Genomic DNA, 22,343 nt, shown 5'->3' with positions numbered 1-22,343 from the left:
GCGAGCTGAAATTACCGAGAGAATTAACTTTGTCAAGATAGTAATTTGTGACAAAGAGGCAAGCTAGAAAGTTTAAAGCATAGAAAAACATTGAGGACTTGTCAATTTATGTTGTATATAATGGAACACATTTGTCTGCACTATACAAAAGCTGTAGATCCCTCAAGCACATTGGATCTAAAGGATGTATAGAAGAGACGTGTCCTTGAACCCATGATATTTCAAAAGTAACATACAAATCTCTTAAAAAATATTAACTTAGTGAGAGGATTTAGATTAGATAGACCTGCAAAATTGAACCCCCAAATAGGTATACATTTTTGTGATCTCCATTGGCTCACATTTTAAGGAACTTTGAAACTTATCATATTACATCCAAATGTATAGGTTAAGATATACATGGCGTATTTATAGTTTGAAAATATTATATCATAATTAAGGTAATTATGTTGGACTTATTTAATTTAGCAAATATGTTATAAGTAGCTTGATATTTGGTTTGTTATGCTTGTTTAGAGTTTCATTTAGAGAAAAAAAATGTTGAAGAAATAACTGTGTATACATCCTGAATCATGATTGGATAGAAAACAAACTATTAATTTATAATCACTTCTCTGCTGAATCAATGATAATTTCTGATGATTTGTGCAACCTTTATTATTACTTAGTATCAGAATTTCTTTGATTCACCTGTAAAGATTCTGCAAATTTTGTATCCTTTCTATATCAGATTTTTACTTCAGTACTTGGAAGCTGAGAATGGTCTTCTAATAATCAGATTATTGAAGAAGTTGATACACACACACACACACACATATATATATATATATATCTGCAATAGATCAGTGTGATGATATTGCTGAGGAAATAACCTTAATTGTGTAATATATGGAGAACACCGAACTTCTCTGATACTGATACAATAAGTAATAATCAACCTTTTAAATAAGAGTATTTTCTGATCATAATCGCAGGATATGGGTGCTTAGAAGAGCAGACTTAATTATTTCTGTGTGTTCTCTAACTGCACCAATAACATCCTTAAATATTGGTGCTAAAGGATTTGTCCCTCAAAGGGACATGTCCCTTCCTAGCTTAACAAATAAAATCCTATCTAGAAATCGGCGATTAGTAAGGCATGTTATAACTTATGCTAACTAACAAAGTGTGTTAGATTAGTTAGCTAATACCAAACAGTTTCTAAGAAGTCGCCGGCTTTCTAGAGGGTTATATCATTCAAGGAAACACTAATTATATTTAAGGTAAGAAGGTCTAGTGCGATCTGCACTTTCAGACCTGTATATTGTCAGGTTAAATACTTAACACTCCCTCTTAACCTAATAATTATACAGAGAGATATTATATCTAGCAACATCAATACAGATTAATAAGCAGGAATTAATACTCTATATCTATCTGAATCTTCTTAGTATGTGTTATCATAGAACACATGATACAATGTCATATTACTAAGCCTGTGATATGACAAATCACTGCTACTAGTGATAGTATACAAGATAAATCTGAAGAGTAATCTCTTCATTTATCCAAGTTGTGATTCATTGAAACTAGTATTTCTATATCACAACAAGATTCTGAGTTTAAGATCTACCAGAATACAGGATAAACCCAGAGAATACTAAGATTCTTCCTTTATCCAATTTGTGACTCATGAACACAATAATGTCAACATCACAATATGATCTAGAACTCATCTAGATCTTACAGAAAAACTCTATTGTTTAGTACATTATCTAAGAGATCGTCATCTCTCATAATGCCTTTTATATAAGTGTTCACTATTTCAGAGATCGTCACCTCTTTAAATAGTGAATACAAATGGTGGAGCCCATAACAGTCAATAGCCTGACAAAATAAAATTATTTTATTACTAATCAAAAATTACAAATGGATTACAAGTCTCCTCCTGAAGTGTTCTATCTTCTCTCTAGATAGAGGTTTGGTGAGTATGTTTGTTGTCTGATCTGCAATGCAAAAATATTCCAATTTTATAGAATTCATGTCTACTTATTTCTTACACAATGGTAAGGAATTTCAATATGCTTGGACCTGTCATGGAAAACTGGATTCACTGAGAGCTTAATCAAACTCTGATTATCACAATGAATAATCTTAGGATTCATGGCTTGCTATAGTTACACCACCCTGGGGGACGGGGGGACGGCGAAACGGGGGGACAAGTTTCCGGGACGGGGGGACAGAGGGGCCTTAATTTGGGGACGGTGGGGGGACGGTGGGGGGACGGCGGCAGGGGACAAGAGGGGTGTATATATCTATGCATATGGTATTTAAAAATGTTAGTTATGAAAATATGTATTGCAATATAGGATGTAAAGATGTAAAAGAGTGAATACTTGAAACATTGCATTGAATTGGAACATCGAATATTAAACATAAATAGTTGAATTTGCAAATAGTGAATAGCAGGATGTCCCCCATCCTCGGTGGAGGTGGTGGAATCTAGTGGCACTGCTGGGGACAGGGAGACGGAGTCCCCAAGTCTCCGGTGCGTTGAAGTCTCTGAGACGTCGGGCAAAAAGGGGGGGGACGCGTCCCCGTGTTACTATGTGGCTTGCCCAAATAATCCCAAAAGTAACTTCCTCAGTCAGACTGCTTCTCGAGAGGCCATCGTTGCTGCAATGTATTCGGCTTCTGTGGAGCTCTGAGCTACTGAAGACTTCTTTCTGCATATCCAAGATATCATTGTTGATCCTAAATTGAAACAGCATCTTGAAGTACTTTTTCTATCTTTAACACTTCCACCCCAATCTGAATAAGTGAATCCATGTAAGTCTAAGTCAACTTTCTCGTATTTGAGTCCAAAACTCATGATGTGTTTAACCGCAACTAAGTGAATCTCCTTTGGTTCACACATAAACTAACTTAAGGCATCAAGTGCATAGCAAATATATGTTCTTGTATTTACTAAGTACATAAGGGACCCAACCATTCATCTGTAGAGAGTAGAATCTATGGAGGGTGATTCTGTTGTTGCTTCCTTAAGTTTATGTAGATTAGTCCCCATTGGAGAAAACATAGGTTTGCAATTCCACATTCCAAATCTCTTTAAAATATCTAATGTTCTTCCCTTGATTAAGTATGATACTGTCAAAATTCTGGCGTACTTGAAATCCTAGGAAGTAATGAAGGAGTCCCAAATCTTTCATCTCAAATTATTTAGTTAGATCTTTGTTGCATTGATCTATGAGATGATCATCGCCTGTTATTAGTAAGTCATCAATATACAGTATTAGAATTACCATATCATTTTTATCTCTTTTATAATATAAATTTGGAACGGCTTCATTCTTGGAGAATCCTAAGCCGGTGAGATACTTATCAATTCTTTCATACCAGGCCCTAGGAGCCTGTTTAAGCCCATAGAGAGCTTTCTTGAGCCTACAAACAAAAGTGTTAGGATCATGAGTTTCAAATCTTTCAGGTTGCTCCAGATATACTTCTTCTGAAATCTTTCCATTTAGGAATGTTGTTTTTAGATCCACTTGATGTACCTTCCATCCCTTTGATGCGGCAATTGCCAAGACTGCTCTTACAAAGGTCTCTTCATAATCAATCCCTTCTTTCTGAGAAAATCCTCTGGCTATAAATCTGGCTTTATACTTCTCAATACTACCGTCAGCAGCATACTTTATTTTAAATATCCACTTGGAAGAAACAACAGATTTTCCTTTAGTTCTTGGAACAATTTCCCAAAAATCATTTTTCATAATAGATTGGTATTCTTCTGTCATAGCTTCTGTCCAAACTGTATGTTTAATAGCATCAAAAGGATTGGTTGGTTCTGTTTTGGATAAATCACTCATGTTTGTTGCATAACTAGAAAATCTTTTAGGCCTTTTGCTTTCTCTGACTGTTCCGGAAGGTGCAGCAAAGTCATGAGCTGCTTCAACTATTTTAATGGCCCAAAGTGGTCTTTTCTTTGCATTTTCTTCAAGGTTCATATTTTGAATTTCATCTTCAATTTCTTCTAAGTTCTCCCTCTGGGACCCAGATTCACTATTTCAGATTCACCATGTAAAAATTCTGCAAATTTTGTATCCTTTCTATATCAGACTTTTACTTCAGTACTTGGAAGCTGAGAATGGTCTTCTAATAATCAGATTATTGAAGAAGTTGACACATATATATCTGCAATAGATCAGTGTGATGATATTGCTGAGGGAATAAACTTAATTGTGTAATATATGGAGAACACCGAACTTCTCTGATACTGATACAATAAGTAATAATCAACCTTTTAAATGAGAGTATCTTCTGATCTTAATCACAGGATATTGGTGCTTAGAAGAGCAGACTTAATTATTTCTGTGTGTTCTCTAACTGCACCAATAACATCCTTAAATATTGGTGCTAAAGAATTTGTCCCTCAAAGGGACATGTCCCTTCCTAACTTAACAAATAAAATCCTATCTAGAAATCGGCGATTAGTAAGGCGTGTTATAACTTATGCTAACTAACAAAGTGTGTTAGATTAGTCAACTAATACCAAACAGTTTCTAAGAAGTCACCGGTTTTCTAGAGGGTTATATCATTCAAGGAAACACCAATTATATTTAAGGTAAGAAGGTCTAGTGTGATCTGCACTTTCAGACCTGTATATTGTCAGGTTAAATACTTAACATCAGCCTGTGATAAAAGATTGATTGTTCCCAATAGACAGCACTCTCTTCTTGCCCCAACAAATGGTAGCCCTGTTTATTTTAATCAATGTATGTGCCTATAGTGAACAAACAAATTAAAGTGATTGTTAGTTTCTTTATTTATTTATGTCACTTATTTGTGTGCTTTATAAGTGAAAAAGCTTGGATACTAGCAAAAGAGTTTTGTTCTTTTTTCAGTTTTTTGTTTTTCGTTTTCCATTAGAGAGAAGATAATTTGTGCTTTGAAGTGTCACACAAGTGTGGCTAGTATTTGCATTATGGTGGTTCTTTATAACAGTTTGAGACAGCATCACTAGAACTATAATAACCTATTCAATTTTTAGTTCCTGCTGTAGGCGGGATACTTAAGCATTCGTGCAAATTCTTTTTTGCTAGTAGTTTCATCAATCATCACAGTGAACTAAAACTTTGAACAAGAAGTCTGTAGTCTATATTTATTTCATATTTTAAATAATTAAAATAATATCATGTCCTGTAATTCATTGGTCTATATAGCACACAGTCAACGCAAACATCAATTTTTTCTTTTTATGATTTGCATTTTTAATCTACCCAATTCCTTGCATCACATCAAATGCCAAATGACATTAATTTCTTGAATAAAATATACATTATTATATATGTCACTAATTGACTTTAATGTTTTTCTTTTTAAAAAAAAAAAAAACTAATATGAAATCCCCAAATTTCTAAAATTTGAATTGTTTTTGTCTTCATTCCATGCATGGGGACAGCATCCCACCTACCCTTGCCAGACCACACTACCATACATGGGGCCTTCAAGTAAGAAATATCTACCAATATGTCTTTCACAAGATGAATTTGTTTTCACCATTGAGGGTAGCATTGAATGCAAGCCTCTATCAAAGAAAGAGTTTGGTGGGGTGGATGGGAAGAAACTCCAAAAACTTAAAACAAACATTATACAAAAAAGACACCTATGTCCATGAACTAATCTAATACAAATTCCACCACAAAATCAATTACAGAAGAGAAAATACAAAGTACTTCATTACAATTTCCAACCTCTGCATATGTCCATCAATCAATCTGCAAAAGAGATCTTTTTATGTGACTTCCCAATGCTAGCATTTGGTACCGGAGAATCCCCACCAAACCCACAAGGCTCCTAGAATGGAAAACTACACCAACTCAATCTGCAAGAAATTGCAGCAATAGGTTCTTTTGCTTTAAATTCCAAAGCCCCCTTGGAAACTGTGTTTTTTGGTGGAGGTGCACCATCTCTTATACCTGCATCCTTCCTGTCTGACCTAATCGAATGCCTTAGAAAACTAAGGATGCGCTTGCAAGAGAAGAAGCTGCAGATGATAACCAGATGGAAGTTCTTCTTAAGCACTTTGAAGCAAGCATTATTGTGCTCAAACCTGATGAAAAGAAGTGTTTCTTAGACCTGGCTATACTCCCAAAAGGATGAATCATTATCGTAAATGTAGTGTTAAGGATTTGGGTGTATGTCCGTCAAATGAGATGGAACAATGCCGTTCTTCTTCTATAGAAATTTGCAGCTCACCATCCATTGGATTTGAAGAGAGATCCCTGGTAATAATCACTGCTACATATTTCCTACTTATTTCTAACTGCTGTATACTCGTACTTGATACCAAAATTCGCTTGATCCAAAGGGTTTTGAGAACAATTTTTAAAAGAAAAGTTTAGCACCACAATACCTTCAAACTTCTTCAATCACATTACCTTGCCAAGAAACAACATCGAGCTCCTTTCGTGTTGCGTACACATGGTTTCTCATCCTTAGGATTTGGTGCATACTGATTTAAGCGTACCCATGACATCTAGTCATAATCATCCCCAATATTTTCTACGTTTTGTAGGTGACTATTCCAAAAATGTGGTTCCATTGCTAGACTCCCAAACATCAAGCTTTGATAAATTCAGAACATTTTGGGCCCTTGTAAAACAATCTTTTGACCATTCCCTACAAGTCATTCCCTAAAGATCAAGGGGGCAATTCCTTGGTAAGGAGTCTCAAGAACATGGGATCTAAAGGCAGTTGCCCACTACATACATAGCTCAACCAAATGGTGTTGCAAAGAGGAAAAATTGTATTATTGTGGAACTAGTGCATTCTATGTTAAAGTTGTTGAACCATGTTCCTATATTGTTCCTATATTATGCGCTAAAGTGATTCATCTAACTATGTAGTTGAGTTGGGTACCCACCATAGGGAAAGAAAACATCACTCCTAAAAAATCATGGACCAAAAAGTAGGCCCTCAATTCCACATTCAAAAGTGTTTGGGTTTCATACACATTAATAAGGTGCAAAGAACAAATTTGGATGTATAACCCTTGAAATTTATTCTTCTTGGCTAAAGTTTAGACAAAGGAATATCAATTTATGGATTTAGCTACAAACGAGGTGTAAATAAGTAAGGATACGTTTTATGATATAAAAACGATGCAACACCAATTTCCAAATGATTACTAAATATGAGGCACTTGTTGAACAAGCAGAAAAACAGGCTTTATTTCCAATGGACCAATTTCCACCTCTATTATTGCCTTAGTTTTCTCTTGTGCACAAAAAGATTTTTGAGTGGTATTATACCACAATGAAGGATTCAAAAGAAAACACAGTTGTGATTAGGTCTGACATTGTGCCAAAGACTCACAATAAGCAACACGAGAAGGTAAATTCAGCTCTTATGTGCATAGTTATTAAATTTTTTGAATGAAAAAGTGTCATAGACTTTTGAGTTGCCGTCATAGAAAGATACCATGGATATAAAATACCAAGCATTTTCAAGGAAAAAGACATGCAAACATTTGATTTTTTCCCAAGGCAGAAATATAGACCTTCAAGATGAAACACAAGGTAGATCATAGCATAAATACATACAGACCTCACCTTAGCTAAAGGCTATTCTCAAAAATAAGGCATTGACTTCTGGAAAATTTTGACCCCATTACAAAGATCAAGATCCATATGAATCATTTTGGCTATGGCAACCCCGTTTTCTTGGCAATTTCATCAATTGTAAAGAGAGTCTTTCTCAATGGAGATATCAAAAAAGAAAGCCTATATAGGTCGAACTATATATAGGTCGAACTAACAAGAATATTTCACTTGGATGTAGAAAACAATGTGTAGACTTGTGAATCCCTTTGTGGTCTAAACGAATAACATTTAGCCTAGTATATCAAGATCGATGAGCATCTACTCTAGTATGAATTCACCAAGCATCTATATGTTCCAAATCTCTAACTCAAAGAGAAAGGAGAGTGATTGTCCTTTTAGTTATATACTATGTTACCTAGGGACATGTTTCCTGCTTGAAGCCCTAAGTTTCCAAAACTGCACCCGTTTCAGGGACTTGGGAATGGCTGGAAACATTTCCAAGCCATTCCCACCCAAGCAAAAAAAAACCGAAACACGTCCCCAAAACTTCGGAAATGGTCAACACGTTTCCAGCTTGTGTTGACCATCCCAGGGACTGCATTGGCATTTCTCATCTGTCCCAGGGACTGCGAAAAATTTCCAATTTTAAAATAAAAATTCAAACTAAAAAACAATTAAAAACTATTGTTATTTCCCCAGGCGGTCCTCATGTGTTGGAACACGTGAAATTGTTATTTTGCAAGTAGCAGGGTTTTTTCAACAGCGGGTAGTGTTATTTCAACTGCAGGGGCAGCGTTAGGCTTATTTTGCTCTTATTTATAAATTATTATAAATGTTTTTAAGTCTGTTTTTTTCACAGTTTACTTAGTAATCATACAGTCATGTTGTTAGTTGACACTTTAAAAGTTTAAATCTTTACCATTTTCGATGTATTCATTTTAGTGAAAGTTTGAAATTTGAAACTTGAAAATTGCAGCCTTGTGATATGATCTATGATGCTTTTCATTCTCTCATTTGATTCATTGGATTTCATCCTACGTTCCTTTTCTTAGACTTTAGTATTCTTAGATAATTCACTTGTGCTATGTCTATGATGCTTCGATTTGATGCTAATTGCTATGCTGTAGGATTATTTGATGAAAGGAATTGACAATATTAAATTATGTCGATATGATGAATGCGAAATTCATGAATATTTGAAAATATAGATACATATATACAAATATATATAGTCATCCCCTACTCCAAGCAAAAAAAAAGTCCCAAAAACTTGTTTCCCCATTCCCCCGTCCTGGAAACTTGGGATAACATAGGTTATATATGTCAACAATTCAGTGATCACAAGAAGTTCTCTATGTATGATTATCACAACAAAGATTGATCCCAAATGATCATTTCACATGAAAAATCTTGAGTTCTTACAATATTAGGCTTGAAATGTGGAAAAAAATCAGAATTTGTATTTTAGATGAAATATGCAAAGACATTGCTTAAGAAATTCAAGACACGAGATTGCAAACCTATGTCAGCACCCATGGAAGCAACATCAAAACATTACCATCATTATCCATGACCTTAGGTGGCTACTACTCTTTATCATAAGTTGATTGGTGAACTTACATACTTTATTTGCATGACGCCAAAAATCAGATGTGTTGCCAATTATCTTCTGAGGTTTATGCAAGAAAATAAAGGTTTTGAATCAAAAAACAACAAATCAGGTTTTGAGATACACTCATGATACAATGATGCCTCTAAAAGTGCAATCATATTGAACCTTTTCTTTGCAAGGAGTATACCCAAGAATACAAGCACATTTAACATTTTTCTTTCTAATTATATACATATGTAGATTATGCAAGTTCTATAAATGGCAAGAACTGTTTTGGTTTTTTTCTTGATGATTGTAAAATAAAATAAGTACAAGAACAAACTGGAAAATGGAAAAAGTAAAGAAGGAAAATAAAGCAAGGGCAACTTTTTGAAATTTTATTCTCATTAAATAATCACAAGTTACAACATACCCATAAAGCTAGAAACGTGTCTAATATACAATCTGAGATAGCAAATCAGTAACTCAATGCTTGAAAATGACCATGAGACACATCCCTATAGAGAGCAATTACTACCAAAATATCCTACAACTATTATTACCAAGTCACCAATATACCATACCACAATATTATATCCATAGAGGCGAGGAACAGTTTTATTTTATTGATATTACCAAAATGTGAATGTACAAAGTTCAAGTATCAATCTACTTATAAAGGGGTCAGTTGGTTAGAACCCAACCGACACATTCCTCGCTCCCTAACTACCCACTAACATAAGTACAAAAATACTTAAATTACCAAGTGTCGACTACAACTAATTGCCCACTACATATATCCCCCCAAAAAAAAGACTCATCTTCCAAATGACTAAAACAACTAAGAAATGTTTCAAGAAGAAGGATTGGAGGACATCCCTAGACTCAGAGTGCCTCGCAAGCATTGCAGCTCCTGCTCCACAGTCTTCTGCTTAGTACGAACGCCCTGAAGGACCCATAAAGCATCCATCTTTTTAGCTTCAGCAGCTGCCAACTTGTTTTCCAACTCAGCTCGCTCCAACTGCCATCCTGCTAACAGAGCATTCTTTTCTGCCTGGACTTGCTTATGAAGACATTTGTCCCACTGGGCTTCCACAAAAACAATTCGGAAAGCTGTCTCTAATGCAGCAAGAGAGGCCATGAGAGGACAAGAAGCACCCTAAGTCTGAGAAATAATAGAACGGCTAGTCCAGGTAGTGGCAATTTCTTCCTGGCTATAGTTACTCTATTCTAAGAGACCCCAATCTACGTAGTAGTCAGTTCGCATGAACTAGGCTAATGTTGCAGCTGCAGCAAGTACACCCTCCAAGTTATATGACTGTGCATGCTGAAGGAGTTCCCTGGTAGAATGCTCCATAGCCCATAACTCCGTAAGAAATCCTTCTGCCTGAGCTGCAAAAGAAGCTAGACCCACAAGTTCCTCATGCACCTTCTGTATTTCTACTGGTTCCTCGAGCCGTGAGGGCACAGGGGATGACACCAATCCCTCTTCTTCCAGCAGCTTGTCTACCTCATCTAAAACAGTATCTTCTCCTGCCATCGACACCTGAATACCTGGAGAGGAAGGGTCCTTCAATTGCTCCCCACAGCTGACTTAACAACAAGAGCCATAGGCTGAACTACTTCTGGCCTGAGAGGTGTCTGTAGCCGTACCTTGTGTCCACAGTGAACCTATCCTCTTAAATCAATCACTTTGGTGCGACTAGGTTGTTTTGGCCAGAGAAGAGGCTTAATTCTTGGAATAGATAGCTTAGAAGACCCCCATGTCAGAAAGTGTCTTGGGCCATTGGCTTTGAAGCCGGTGTCCTTGGTGGAAGAAATTGGTGGCACCACAACATCACCAAGTGGAGAGGTCGGCTACGGAACCTCAGCGACCCACGTAGAAAGGGACCCTGTTGCAAGTGGCAGAAACACTACTTCACTTGGAGTACCCTGTAAGTGGCTCAAGCGAATCTTGACTACTTGGGAATCAGAAGAGGAGGAACCTATATCACCTGCCATATCTTCAGAACTCGCCTAGTCCTCATCCTCTTCCACTACTACGGCCTATCGTGCTTTCTTTTTGGTAGGTTCACCACAACCCTGAGAGCTCACACCCAAGGTGTCTAGATGTAGCCAATAAGTCATTGTTGGTCAGTATGGCTCCACTCAACTTGCTGGAACCAATGTCCCCCGATGTTCACAACTAACTTGAAGTTGAATTGCCTCCAAGAACAAGGCTACTGCATGATGGGGCATGTAGAAAGCCTTATGCCGCAACTCCATAAATTTCTGCAATCTATCAGAAAGGAGGTGAGCCCAATTGTAAATCTGTTCTGGGGATAGGCCATCCACTACTAGCAACAGCCAAGGAGCAATATCAGAGGTGCGATTGCTAGCCGTGAACTTACTTTTTACTAAATCAACCACACAACGCCATTGCTCATTTGCAATGAAAACCTTCCTCAACCCCCGACTATTCTTCAGAATACCTTCCCATTCCTCATTAGTAACATCCGAGCGACACAAGAGTTTAGCCATTTCCGTTTGTCTTCGCTATCATAGGTGCTTTGCTCAACTCCTGCCCCCTATTAGGGATTCCAAAACCCTACTAAGTACTTCCGCAGAATAAGAAACCACTACCTGTTGTTGAGCATACTATATGACAAATTGATGCCCTGTTCCATCATACCCTGTAATCAAGTCTCGGAGGATAGGTTCAAATTCGTGCAAATCAAAGATCGGCATAAAGATGATCTTGTCCACTTCTGCTGTGACCATTGCCTTCCGAAGAGGATGATCAACGTCTGACTTTCCCCACCATGCCCTACACTCATTGTCAAGCACACTTTCAAAACTGATACTGGAAGCATTGATCTTTTGTGCCAGTTTAGTCTTGCCATGTGCCATGAATGGCTTCTGAGTTCTTGCCTGTATAGGAGCCGCTTTAGTACCTTTAGAATCAACAATGTGGCCTCGACTGGGATTCCCCATACTTAACTTCACCATGTCAAACAAATATGTCCAATCTACGACTGTCGGTTGCAGTATTCCCAATGACCACCCAAAACAACTGTTGGCCACATACTGAAACAGTATTTAAAAATTAAAATGTCGGGTTGTAAGTGATATACTCTAATATGTTGCTCTCGTACGGCAGTCGTACATAGCTTATCCCTCGTATGGAATTCTCTTCTACAGCCACACCTCCGTACACTAGTGTTCCCTGCGTATTGTCCTTCGTACGGCCACACCTCCCTTGCCCAACATCCATACGCTAGGGTCCATACGGCTTCCACTTCCAACCTTGTCATACGCTATCAAGGCCTTGTTCGTACACTGCCAGATGCCATACGTTGTCACCAAACTATTTGTATGCTGCTAAAGACCGTACGCTGTCAACACCTCCATGTTCATACGCTGTCAACACCACCCTATCCATACATTGTCAACTCCTAGTCCGTATGTTGTCAACCCTTGAGTGAGTACGGCTGATCCGACATATAGCTAAATCCTTGTCCTTTTCGTACGATCGTGCGCTGCCTTGTTGCAATGATCAAGCACGCCCTATGTTCACCACTCTTTGTATCGTACTTGTACCAACCTTCCTCTGCTCGCCTCGTCAGGAAGTAATAACTCTGACTAAAGTCTTGGGTGTTTATAAAGCAAGCACAAACTTTTCGTTCTTTATATATTTTCAATTTGGACCAATTCACCAAATCTTTAATTGGTTGATTATCAAGGGTAGCTAACTTTACTGCTCCATTTTCTTTTATTTCCATCATTTTGTAAGGCCCCAGCCAACGAATTCTAAACTTACCTGGCTTTATTTCATTCTTTCCGTTGTACCGAATTACAAGTTGCCAAAGGTGAAAATTCATCATTTTCAGATGTTTGTCGTGCCAAAATTTGGGTCGCTTCTGTGCCACCTCTATGCACCATTAGGTCATTATTCTTTTTTCTTCCAATTGGAGTAACTGATGTAAGCACTCCTTGAGACTTTCCTCGTCACTTAATCTGTTCTGAATGGCTATCCTTAAGCTTGGAACCACATATTCTACTAGCATCATTGCTTCCTGCCTATACATAAGCTGAAAGGGGGTATGTCCCATAGTACCTTTATAGGTTGTTCTATAGGCCCATACTATTGTTGGAATTCACTCTTCCCAGTCCTGGCCTTCAACACCACAAGTTTTGTAGAGAATAGCAACCAATATTTTGTTCGTGGCTTCTGCCTAACCATTCACTCTTGGGTAGTAGGGATTGGAAAAAGAATGAAATATTTTATATTCAATGGTCATCATAGCAACCAATATTTTGTTCGTGGCTTTTGCCTAACCATTCGCCCTTAGGTAGTAGGGACTGGAAAAAGAATGAAATATTTTATATTCAATGGTCATCATTCGAATAATGTGATTCACAAAATGCACTCCTTGATCACTGGTGAGCCGTAGTGGGATCCCAAACTGGGTGACTCTCTGTTCATAGAGGAATCTAGTGGTACTAAGAGTCGTATTGTCTGGCAAGGCCCATACCTCTATCCATTTCATCAGGTATTCCGTGGCCACCACTATATATTTGCACCGATGAGTTTTGCTAGCCAGTAAAGGACCCACGAAGTCCAGTCCCCACCTTTCAAATAATTCATGTGGTTGAGATGGAAACAACGGCATGAAGAGCCTTTTGAGCGGCTTTCCTACTCACTGGCATCACAACTTGCTAACCATTCCTTAGCATTCGCATACAATGTGGGCCACCACAATCCTACCAAGAGCACTTTTCGTGCAGTGGTATCTAGACCCATATGGCCTCCTGCAACTTCTTTGTGGGATTCTTTGAGAAACCCTAGGGTTTCTTCCTCTATCACACATCGTCGAATGATTCCATCTGGTCCCAGTTTGTACAAAAATCCATCAATTAATTGAAATGTACGGCTTTTTAAGGCAATTTTCCTCCGTTCTGCTCGAAAAATGTCGTGAGGGAATGACTTGATATGAGACAATTGATCAGCAATTACATGATTCTTCCCAGGTTTCACTACAATCTTGAATGTAAATTCTTGTAACAAAATCAATCATCAACTTACTCTTCCTTGAATTACTAGTTTGTTCACTAAATACATTAATGCTTGGTGGTCAACAAAAAATGTAAAATGTGTAGCAAGTAGATAGTGCCTGAATTTTTGGATTGCATAGACCATACCCAGTGCTTCTCTCTCCGTGGTGCTATAGTTCTATTCCGTTTTTGACAAAAGTCTGCTAGCAAAGTATACAGGGTGATCCAACCACTCCTTTCCTGTTTGGGCCAAGGTGGCCCCTGTAGCATAGTTGGATGCATCTACATGAACCCCAGAATTCCTTGTCCCAATCCGGATAGATAAGGATAGGTGCTTCCACAAGTCTTTTTTTGAGTTCTTGAAAGGTGTCTTCCTGCTCCTTCCATTCAAATTGTTCCCCTTTCCTAGTTAACTTTTTCAATGGCAGTGATACTTCAACGAATCCTTTGATGAATCGCTGATAATACCCCACATGGCCTAGAAAGGATTTGATACCTGTCACATTCTCGAGAGCCTCCATTTCCAAAATTACCTTTATTTCGTTTGGGTCTGTCTTTAAGCCTTCTTTACATACTATATGTCCCAGAAGTCTATCGTGTGGGACCATGAACTGGCATTTCTTAGGATTGAGTGCCAATCTCGCTCTCCGACATTTCTCCAAGCATTTTCCAATAATTTTAAGGTGGTGTTCCTTACCGCTGTAGACCGACCAATCATCAAGAAATGCTTTAAAATTTCCTACTAACATACCATGAAAAATGTGTAGTATAATCCGCTAGAAGGTAGTCGATGCATTGCACAGTCCAAAAGGCATCCTATTATAAGCGCATACCCTATCTTCCACTACAAATATGGCTTTCAGCTTATCCTCCTCTACAATACTAATCTGGTTATACCTGGAAAATTTGTCCTTAAAAGAGTACATCTCATGGCCGGCTACTTCTTCTAAAATGTTGTCTGTAAATGGAATGGGAAATGGGTCTTTTATGGTTATAGAATTTAGGCTTCTGAAATGTACACATCCGAATTTGAGTACCATCCTTCTTGAGTGATATCACAATAGGAGAAACCCATTCACTTGTCTGAACTTTAACTATTATCCTTGCATCCAGCATCTTTGTGATTTCCTCTCCTACCCGCTCGGCATAGTTTCTATTCATTCTATAAGGTCGTTTCCGTATTGGCCTTGCTCCAAGTATGAGTGGAATCCAGTGGACACACACCTCTGGTGGTACTCCTTTCAAGTCCTTGTATGTCCATGCAAAAACATCTCTGTATTCCATAAAGATTCTGAGGGCTGTCGCTTTCAGCACAAGATCCCAATCATCACCTATAAAGATTTCTTTGGTTTGCCCTGCTTCTCCTAGGTTTAAGGCCTAGAGACTAGCCTCTTTGTATTCCACTTTTTGGTCAAAGATGTGGGCCAGTTTTCTGTCCAAGGCAGTTACACCTCCTTTGTACTCCGTATACCCTTCTTGATATCGTTCCTCCGATTCTTGTAACATGTTGCAGTCTGCCTGGAAGACTTCATAATCGCCCATTTGCCAGTGAAATAAACCCTTAAGGGAGTCTGTGTCATCCCCCAAGTACTCCCCCAACCTGAGTACTCCTTCCTCGGCAGGTTCCATCCCTTCATTTTCTTCTTCTTCCGAGTCAAATGCCAAGTCCTGACTCACCGACTGGTTTTTGAGATCAATAATGTCCTTCCTTCTCTCTGATTCAATAGAGAGGGTGTTTCTTTTCCAGTTATGATTGGCTTTTTCCACTACCAGCCATCCCCTCCCCAATAAAGCATCATATCCTTTCTTCACCAAGGTAATAACCACAAAATCCAAAACAAATTGTTGGGTTCCTATTATTACCTTTTGCCCTATCAGGGTGCTAAACAGTTTGATGCCATGCTGATCTGCTCCCACCGGCTGAAATTTGGGTAGCCACAAGGTAGGTTTCCCGATCGCCTTCCACTTATCTTCCGAGAGAACATTCACCCCCGAGCCTCCATCAATTATCGTGTTCAAGAGTTTGTACCCCATAAATTCCATTTCTACCACTGTTGGCGCTCTCCCTAGTCCTCTTGTTGTACATAAGGTATTTTCTTCTTTTTCCACTGAAGTTTCTTCTTGTTCTACCCCTTCTACTGCTTTTGTTTCCACTTGTTCTATTGTCTTTGGTTCCCCCTGGGGATCTTGCTCCATTGGCCGCGTTCCTTGTGTCAATGCGACTTGTAACTGTGGTAGAGTATCCAGTAATTCCCCGATGGAGATAGGAATGGTAGTTTCTAATACTTTCCTTATGATGTTAGGTACCCCCTTGCCCCCAGGAGTCGTGGCTAGCTTAACTTTTGTTTCTCCTTTCAACTCATTTTGGATGTTCTGCTTTGCCTCCTCGAATCTTGTTTTTTCCACTGTCACCTCTGGGTACATAGCTTTCTTGGCTTGCATGCTTGTTATTGCAAGTACCTCCCTTTTTGATTCTTGAATATCCAGCATGTTCACACCTTTTCGCTTTGGGCAATTGGGATCCTCATGGTTTCCCGACCCACACCATTTACAAAGCATTCCTCCATTCTGTCCTCCTCCGTTCTAACATTCTCAAGCAAAATGGCCCCATTTGTTGCATCTTCTACATTGGATCATGGGTCGTCCCCAAGAATCATATTGGATTGCCCGTCAGGGTGTGCTCGTGTTGCTATTGTTATTACTATTATTGGCACTGCCTCTTCGATTATTCTTGTACCCCCTCGTGAAGCTTCTATATTATTGTTCTTTGGGGGAGTTGTTGGTGGTGTAGACTGTTCTCCAGTAAACAATATCTGGGCGTTCCTGGTTTTCAAGTTATAAGGGCAGTCTTTGATTGCATGACCCCCTATCTGGCAAATTTCACAAAACATCTTTCTCGAGCATGCTCCTATGGTATGACCTTTTTCACAGTCTATGCACCATAGGTCTTTACCTTCCTTCTTCTCATCCTTAGTTCTGGCTACTTCCTTCATTAGCCATTTGAGGTCCTTTCTCAAAGCTTGGATCGTTTTGGACTCTTCCTCACTCTCCTCCGAACTATCACTAGAGCTTCCATGCCGTCTCCTCTTGGAGGTTTTATTTTCACTTTCAATGTCCATTGCACACGTGCAAGCATGTCCAAAAGTGGATGGTGGAACTATCTTCATTTTTTTCTCAAGGACAGTTTGAGGCCTTCAATGAACCATCTTTTCTTTAACCCGTCCGCAAGCTTATTGTCCAACTTGTTGATGAACTCCTTCAGTCGCCTGGTATAAGCCTTCACAGATTCCTTCTTATCTTGTCTCGTGTGATAGATTTATGTGACAATTTCATTGTCATCTCTTAACAATTTGAATTCCTCCTCAAATGCTCTATGCAAGTTATCCCAAATGTTCCTCTTACCAGCATCCAAGTCTGCATACCAATCTATGGCAATCCCTCTTAATGTGGCAGGAAATGCCTTTAACCATTCATCACTATTATTCTCTCTGTTCGCTTGCCATATAGTTATACAGGTTTTGCAATGGCAAGCGGAATCCTCTGATCCGTCCCCCATAAATTTGGGCAATTTTTGTTTATCAACTGCCATTTTCTTTGCTTGTTGCCGCCTTCCCAACGAAACCCCTTCTCTCGAGGGAACACCACTTCCCGATGGAACCCTACTTCCGGATGAGACACCACTTCCCAATGGAACTCCCCCTCCAGATGGAACCCCCCCTCCAAATGGAATACCCCTGCCAGATGGAACACCCCCACTAGATGGAACTCCACTTTTTGATGGAAGTTTACCTCCAGATAGAACACTACTTCCTGATGGACTAGACTCTTGACCCCTTATCTCCTCTTGAGCGAGTTCTTGTCATTCAGGGGTTTCCAGTTTCCGGCACCCGAACTGCCTTTCCGATGTGTTTGAAATAACCAAATTGGCTAGTTCCTCAATAGTATGTTCAATCCACCATTCCTAACTTTGATGGGAATCTTCTTGCATTCTCCAGTTACAACACCTCTCTTCTTGCTGCTGGAGACGTAAGGTTCTTAGGGCAACTTCCTCGTCAGTTTCGTCCTCTGGTACTGTCCTCCGGTATACATTTGGAATTAAGGGCATGAAGCAATTCAGTGTCTATCTCCCTCTCTTGGCTTATTAGGTTCCTCTTCTTTGGGATTCCACGCTCTCTCAACAAACCATCGAAGAACTTGTTTCTTTCTTCTTTCCCTCTCGATCTATGCTCTTTCTTCCTCAATATGTACAAGGTTCCTTGCCAATAACCAAGGAATTTGTCCTAGGAGATCATGCACCGCTGGCGGCACGGAGAGTTCGTCGCGTACCGTGCTCTCAGGAACTGTCCTCTCATGAGCTTCCCTTTGCACGTACTACTCGACCACAACCTCCCATATTGTCACCAAGTCGCGTGTCAATTGATCCTCCCTAGTTATTTCCTCCTCCCCGTCACTATTAGTAATTTGGATATAAGGTATAAATGGTCTTCCCATTAGTCCATCCTGTCAAGCACAATACCTCCAAATCCGAGCTTAGGCAACGGAGCCAACAATATAGAGAGAAATTACTACCAAAATATCCTACAACTATTATTACCAAGTCACCAATATACCATACCACAATATTATATCTATAGAAGCGAGGAACATTTTTATTTTCTTGATATTACCAAAACGTGAATGTACAAAGTTCAAGTATCAATCTACTTATAAAGGGGTCAATTAGTTAGAACCTAAGTTGTCGATTCGGGTTCGAGGACGGATTCAGGTTTGGGATTAGTGTTCGTGGGTTCGGGTAAAAAAAATTTCCCCATTTGGGTTCGTGGGTGGGTTCGTGAGTATATATATATATATATGCAAAAAAACAAAAACTCACATAGTTGTAAAAGTAAAACTAAGTCATTCCATAGTATGAATATATCAATGTTACTTGATTATTGATCAATGCCAAATGTCAAAGATAAACATTAAATACTCACTCATTAATCTATGTTAATGTTGTAAATAAAATCATACATTGAATTACTAAAATGCAAAATGGAATTTCAAAACATAGACTACTTCATCCAATTGATTGATAATAAATTATGACTTAATAAAGTTTGAAACTGTGAAACATGGTGATAAATCATAAATGACTCAATGAGTCAATGAAAAATGTTTAAACATAGTTTATTAAAGATGCAAATGCCCTTCAAGGGTTAAATGGGTCATCAAAATATGAGGGATCAATGGCTTCATCCTCATCTATATCATTGACATTTTCCTCATCATTGGAATCCAAACCGGTTCCACTAGCCCCAGATGCAGCCACATCCTCCGCCTCGTCCTCCTCAACATCTAGCAAGGCAATTCTAGATATATCTTGGACAATTATATCCAAGTCAGAAGTCTCAGGTAGTACATCCCACAACTTCTTTGGTCCCTTCTTATATCTTGGATCCTTGCGTGATAGGAGGCGCCAGTTGTTGTGAATAAATACCAAGTCCTCTGCTTTCTTCAAACCCAACCGGTTACGCTTCACTAAGTGGATAAAGGAGTATGTACTCCAATTCCGCTCAGCAGCAGAAGAGCTCACATCCTAGAGAGACAACCAACAAATTTTTAAAAATTAGCTAAGTAATTTTACAATACAATAGGAATTTAAGAGTGCTAATTCAACAAGCTAAGTGGCCATAAGAAAAGGAAAAAAACTTAAATACATACTTGTGACAAGATCTTAATGGCAAGAGGTTGGAGGTACATGTAACTTTCCCCATGTAAGTACCACCATCCAATGGCATCCAATCTACTTTGGTCATTGATTGCATCAAGTTCTACATTTTTTCCTGAGACAAAATCAACAAACTCTCTCCTAACATTTGATGCCACATCAGGATCAGTAAAGAGCTTGTTAAGTGCCCTCTTATACCCAGCAGCAACTATAGGATCTCTATATGGTGCCACTCTACTAGGAATAGCAAGTATCTCACTGCTATAAAATCTAGGAGAAAGTGCATATGCCAGGAGGTGTAAAGGTGTAGTCATCTTGTTCCAACGATGCAGAACAAATTTCTCCACCTTAGTGTACAAGGTATCAGGATCCTGCTCTCTCCTCTGAATGACTTGGAATGTCAAATGATCTACATGTAAGTTATCTTGATGTAGTGTTAATAACTTAATTAAAATCAAAAATCAAAATCTCTCAATAAACAAGGATAAAGTATTGCATAAAAATTTAAACTTACTGATTTCATTCTTTCTAGCATGGAGTCCATGGCATCATATATGTTCCCCAAACAAAGCTCATCCGTGTCGGCATACCGAAGCATAGACATGATGGGCTTGGTGAGTTCTAATGTATATTCCACCCTATTTCAAAAATCATCACTCAAGATCAAATCCTTTACAGTTTTGGCCTTTTCTGTATCAGCTTGCTTCCATCCACCCCATTTGTTGCTAATACCATTTGACCCAATGCCTCTTTCACCCTCACAAGTCATCTAAGAATGATTGTGTGTGAAGCAAACCTTGTTTCAGCAACCTATTACCATGTTAATTCAAATTGTAAGTTAATATGATAAGTTGATAACACAAAAATTTAAGAATATGTATTAAATTTTGTAAAGTATGACACAAAAATTAAAATGATAAATGAAGCTAAATAAAGTTTAAAATTTACCTTCAATAATTCCAAGCAGGAGAAAGTTCTGAAAATTGCTTGTGACATATGGTGGTTTGTCACAAACATTTGGATCTGCTCACCCTCCTCATACACATTTTTCATCCATTCAATTTGGCTGCCCATTGTTTTCATCACCAAGTTCAAGGTGTGGATAGTGCATGGTGTCCAAAAGATATGCTCATATCGTGCTTCTACCAAAGCACCTGCAGCCTTACAAACTTTAGCATTGTCCGTTATTACTTGGACAACATTGTCAGCTCCCACGGACTCTATGGATTCAATGAGAAGTTGGGCAATAAAATTTGCATCCTTTACTTGCCCTTGACAATCAACCACCTTCAAAAACATTGCCCCCTTGGGGCAAACAACAATCACATTTATTAATGGACGATTTTTGCAATCTTTCTGTCCATCAAAGACAATGCTCACCCCCGTTTGGATCCAAGAATCTCTTATTGGTTTGAGGAGGTTTTCTACATTCTTTCTCTCCTTATGCAATATAGTGGTTCTCAACTTTTCATATCCAGGGGATCGGTAACCATGAGGTGCATCATTTATTGCTTTCACCATCTCTCTCCAATAAGGGGATCTCACTAGATTGAATGAAACACCATTTGTAATGAGGCAACGCCCAATCTTTATGTCAGCAATTTCTCTCTTGTCATTTTCAAATGCTGTATCTAATGGGCCTCTCTTGCGGGATGCGGGTGTTTCTATTTCATCTTCATCCACAGATGCGGTAGGTAGGAAGGGATGTGGTCTACTGATTGTTTGAGAGGGCAGTGTTGGTGGTTTTTGCTTTGACTTATCTTTTTTTGCCTTTGACACTAACCTATCAACCTCTTCTTGTTCTTTTAACATGCCTGCTATTTGAGGAGCCGGCAACCCTTTTTTACCTCCCTCTGGGGGCCCCTCACACATGGAAATCCCTTGACCGAGTGGACCTATCAAATGATGTTTAACCCAGTAATAGGAGCTTCTATATTGGTTTTGGCAAAAATTGCATTTCCATATATACCCTCCCCCACCAGCACATTGCTCAATTCTTGTTGTATACTTCCACAAAGGAGAGCCTTTATCAATTTTAAATCTTTGGGATCCCACCCCACCCACTAAACCTTGACTACTCATTCTTGGATTCTTGCAATCTATAAAAACAAATTTAAAAAAACATTTCAAAACTTATACAAGACTTGATAAAAATTTAGAACAATAAATATAAAAAAAAAACTAAAAACAAACTATGAAAGAAGCAAAAGGAAGGATCAAATGCATACCTAGAACACTCAGCACTGATTATTTTAAGGATTTGAGACTCCACAAACAATCTCTACAACCTTCTCTTCAAACTTGCAAAATGGCCACACCAAAATGAGAGCAAAATGACAAAGCAAATGAGAGATTAGATGAATGAAATGCATCTAATAGGGCCTTACTTTAGGGTTTGGCAAAAAAAAAAAAAAAAACATATTTTTAA

General features: G+C 38.6%; 2 protein-coding genes across 2 annotated transcripts in view; both read right to left on the bottom strand.

Annotated features, from left to right (window-relative positions):
* The window catches only part of LOC149569164 (vacuolar protein sorting-associated protein, putative (DUF1162)), a 304,062-nt gene that overhangs the window by 160,927 nt on the left and 120,792 nt on the right, over positions 1-22,343 (bottom strand). The gene's annotated exons all lie outside the window — the stretch shown is intronic.
* On the bottom strand, positions 19,304-20,062 carry LOC149569165 (uncharacterized). The gene is made up of 2 exons (XM_089821927.1): positions 19,909-20,062; positions 19,304-19,783 (listed from the first exon to the last, which is right to left on the bottom strand). The coding sequence occupies exons 1-2, from the start codon at positions 19,945-19,947 to the stop codon at positions 19,397-19,399; spliced, it is 426 nt and encodes a 141-aa protein (XP_089678053.1). The 5' UTR covers positions 19,948-20,062; the 3' UTR covers positions 19,304-19,396.

Source organism: Cupressus sempervirens, chromosome 3 (assembly GCF_028749045.1).
Source record: "Cupressus sempervirens isolate cs-2001-9-10 chromosome 3, ASM2874904v1, whole genome shotgun sequence".
Classification (NCBI taxonomy): domain Eukaryota; kingdom Viridiplantae; phylum Streptophyta; class Pinopsida; order Cupressales; family Cupressaceae; genus Cupressus; species Cupressus sempervirens.
The sequence above is the reverse complement of the archived record's forward strand: the minus strand, read 5'-3'. Positions and strand labels throughout refer to the sequence as shown.

Excerpts from the sequence above, each read along its gene's own strand:
- LOC149569165 (XM_089821927.1), bottom strand. The coding sequence starts at position 19,947 with ATGTACCTCCAACCTCTTGCCATTAAGATCTTGTCACAA. Across the intron at positions 19,784-19,908 it reads CCATTAAGATCTTGTCACAA|GATGTGAGCTCTTCTGCTGC; the intron begins GTATGTATTTAA and ends TTGTCTCTCTAG.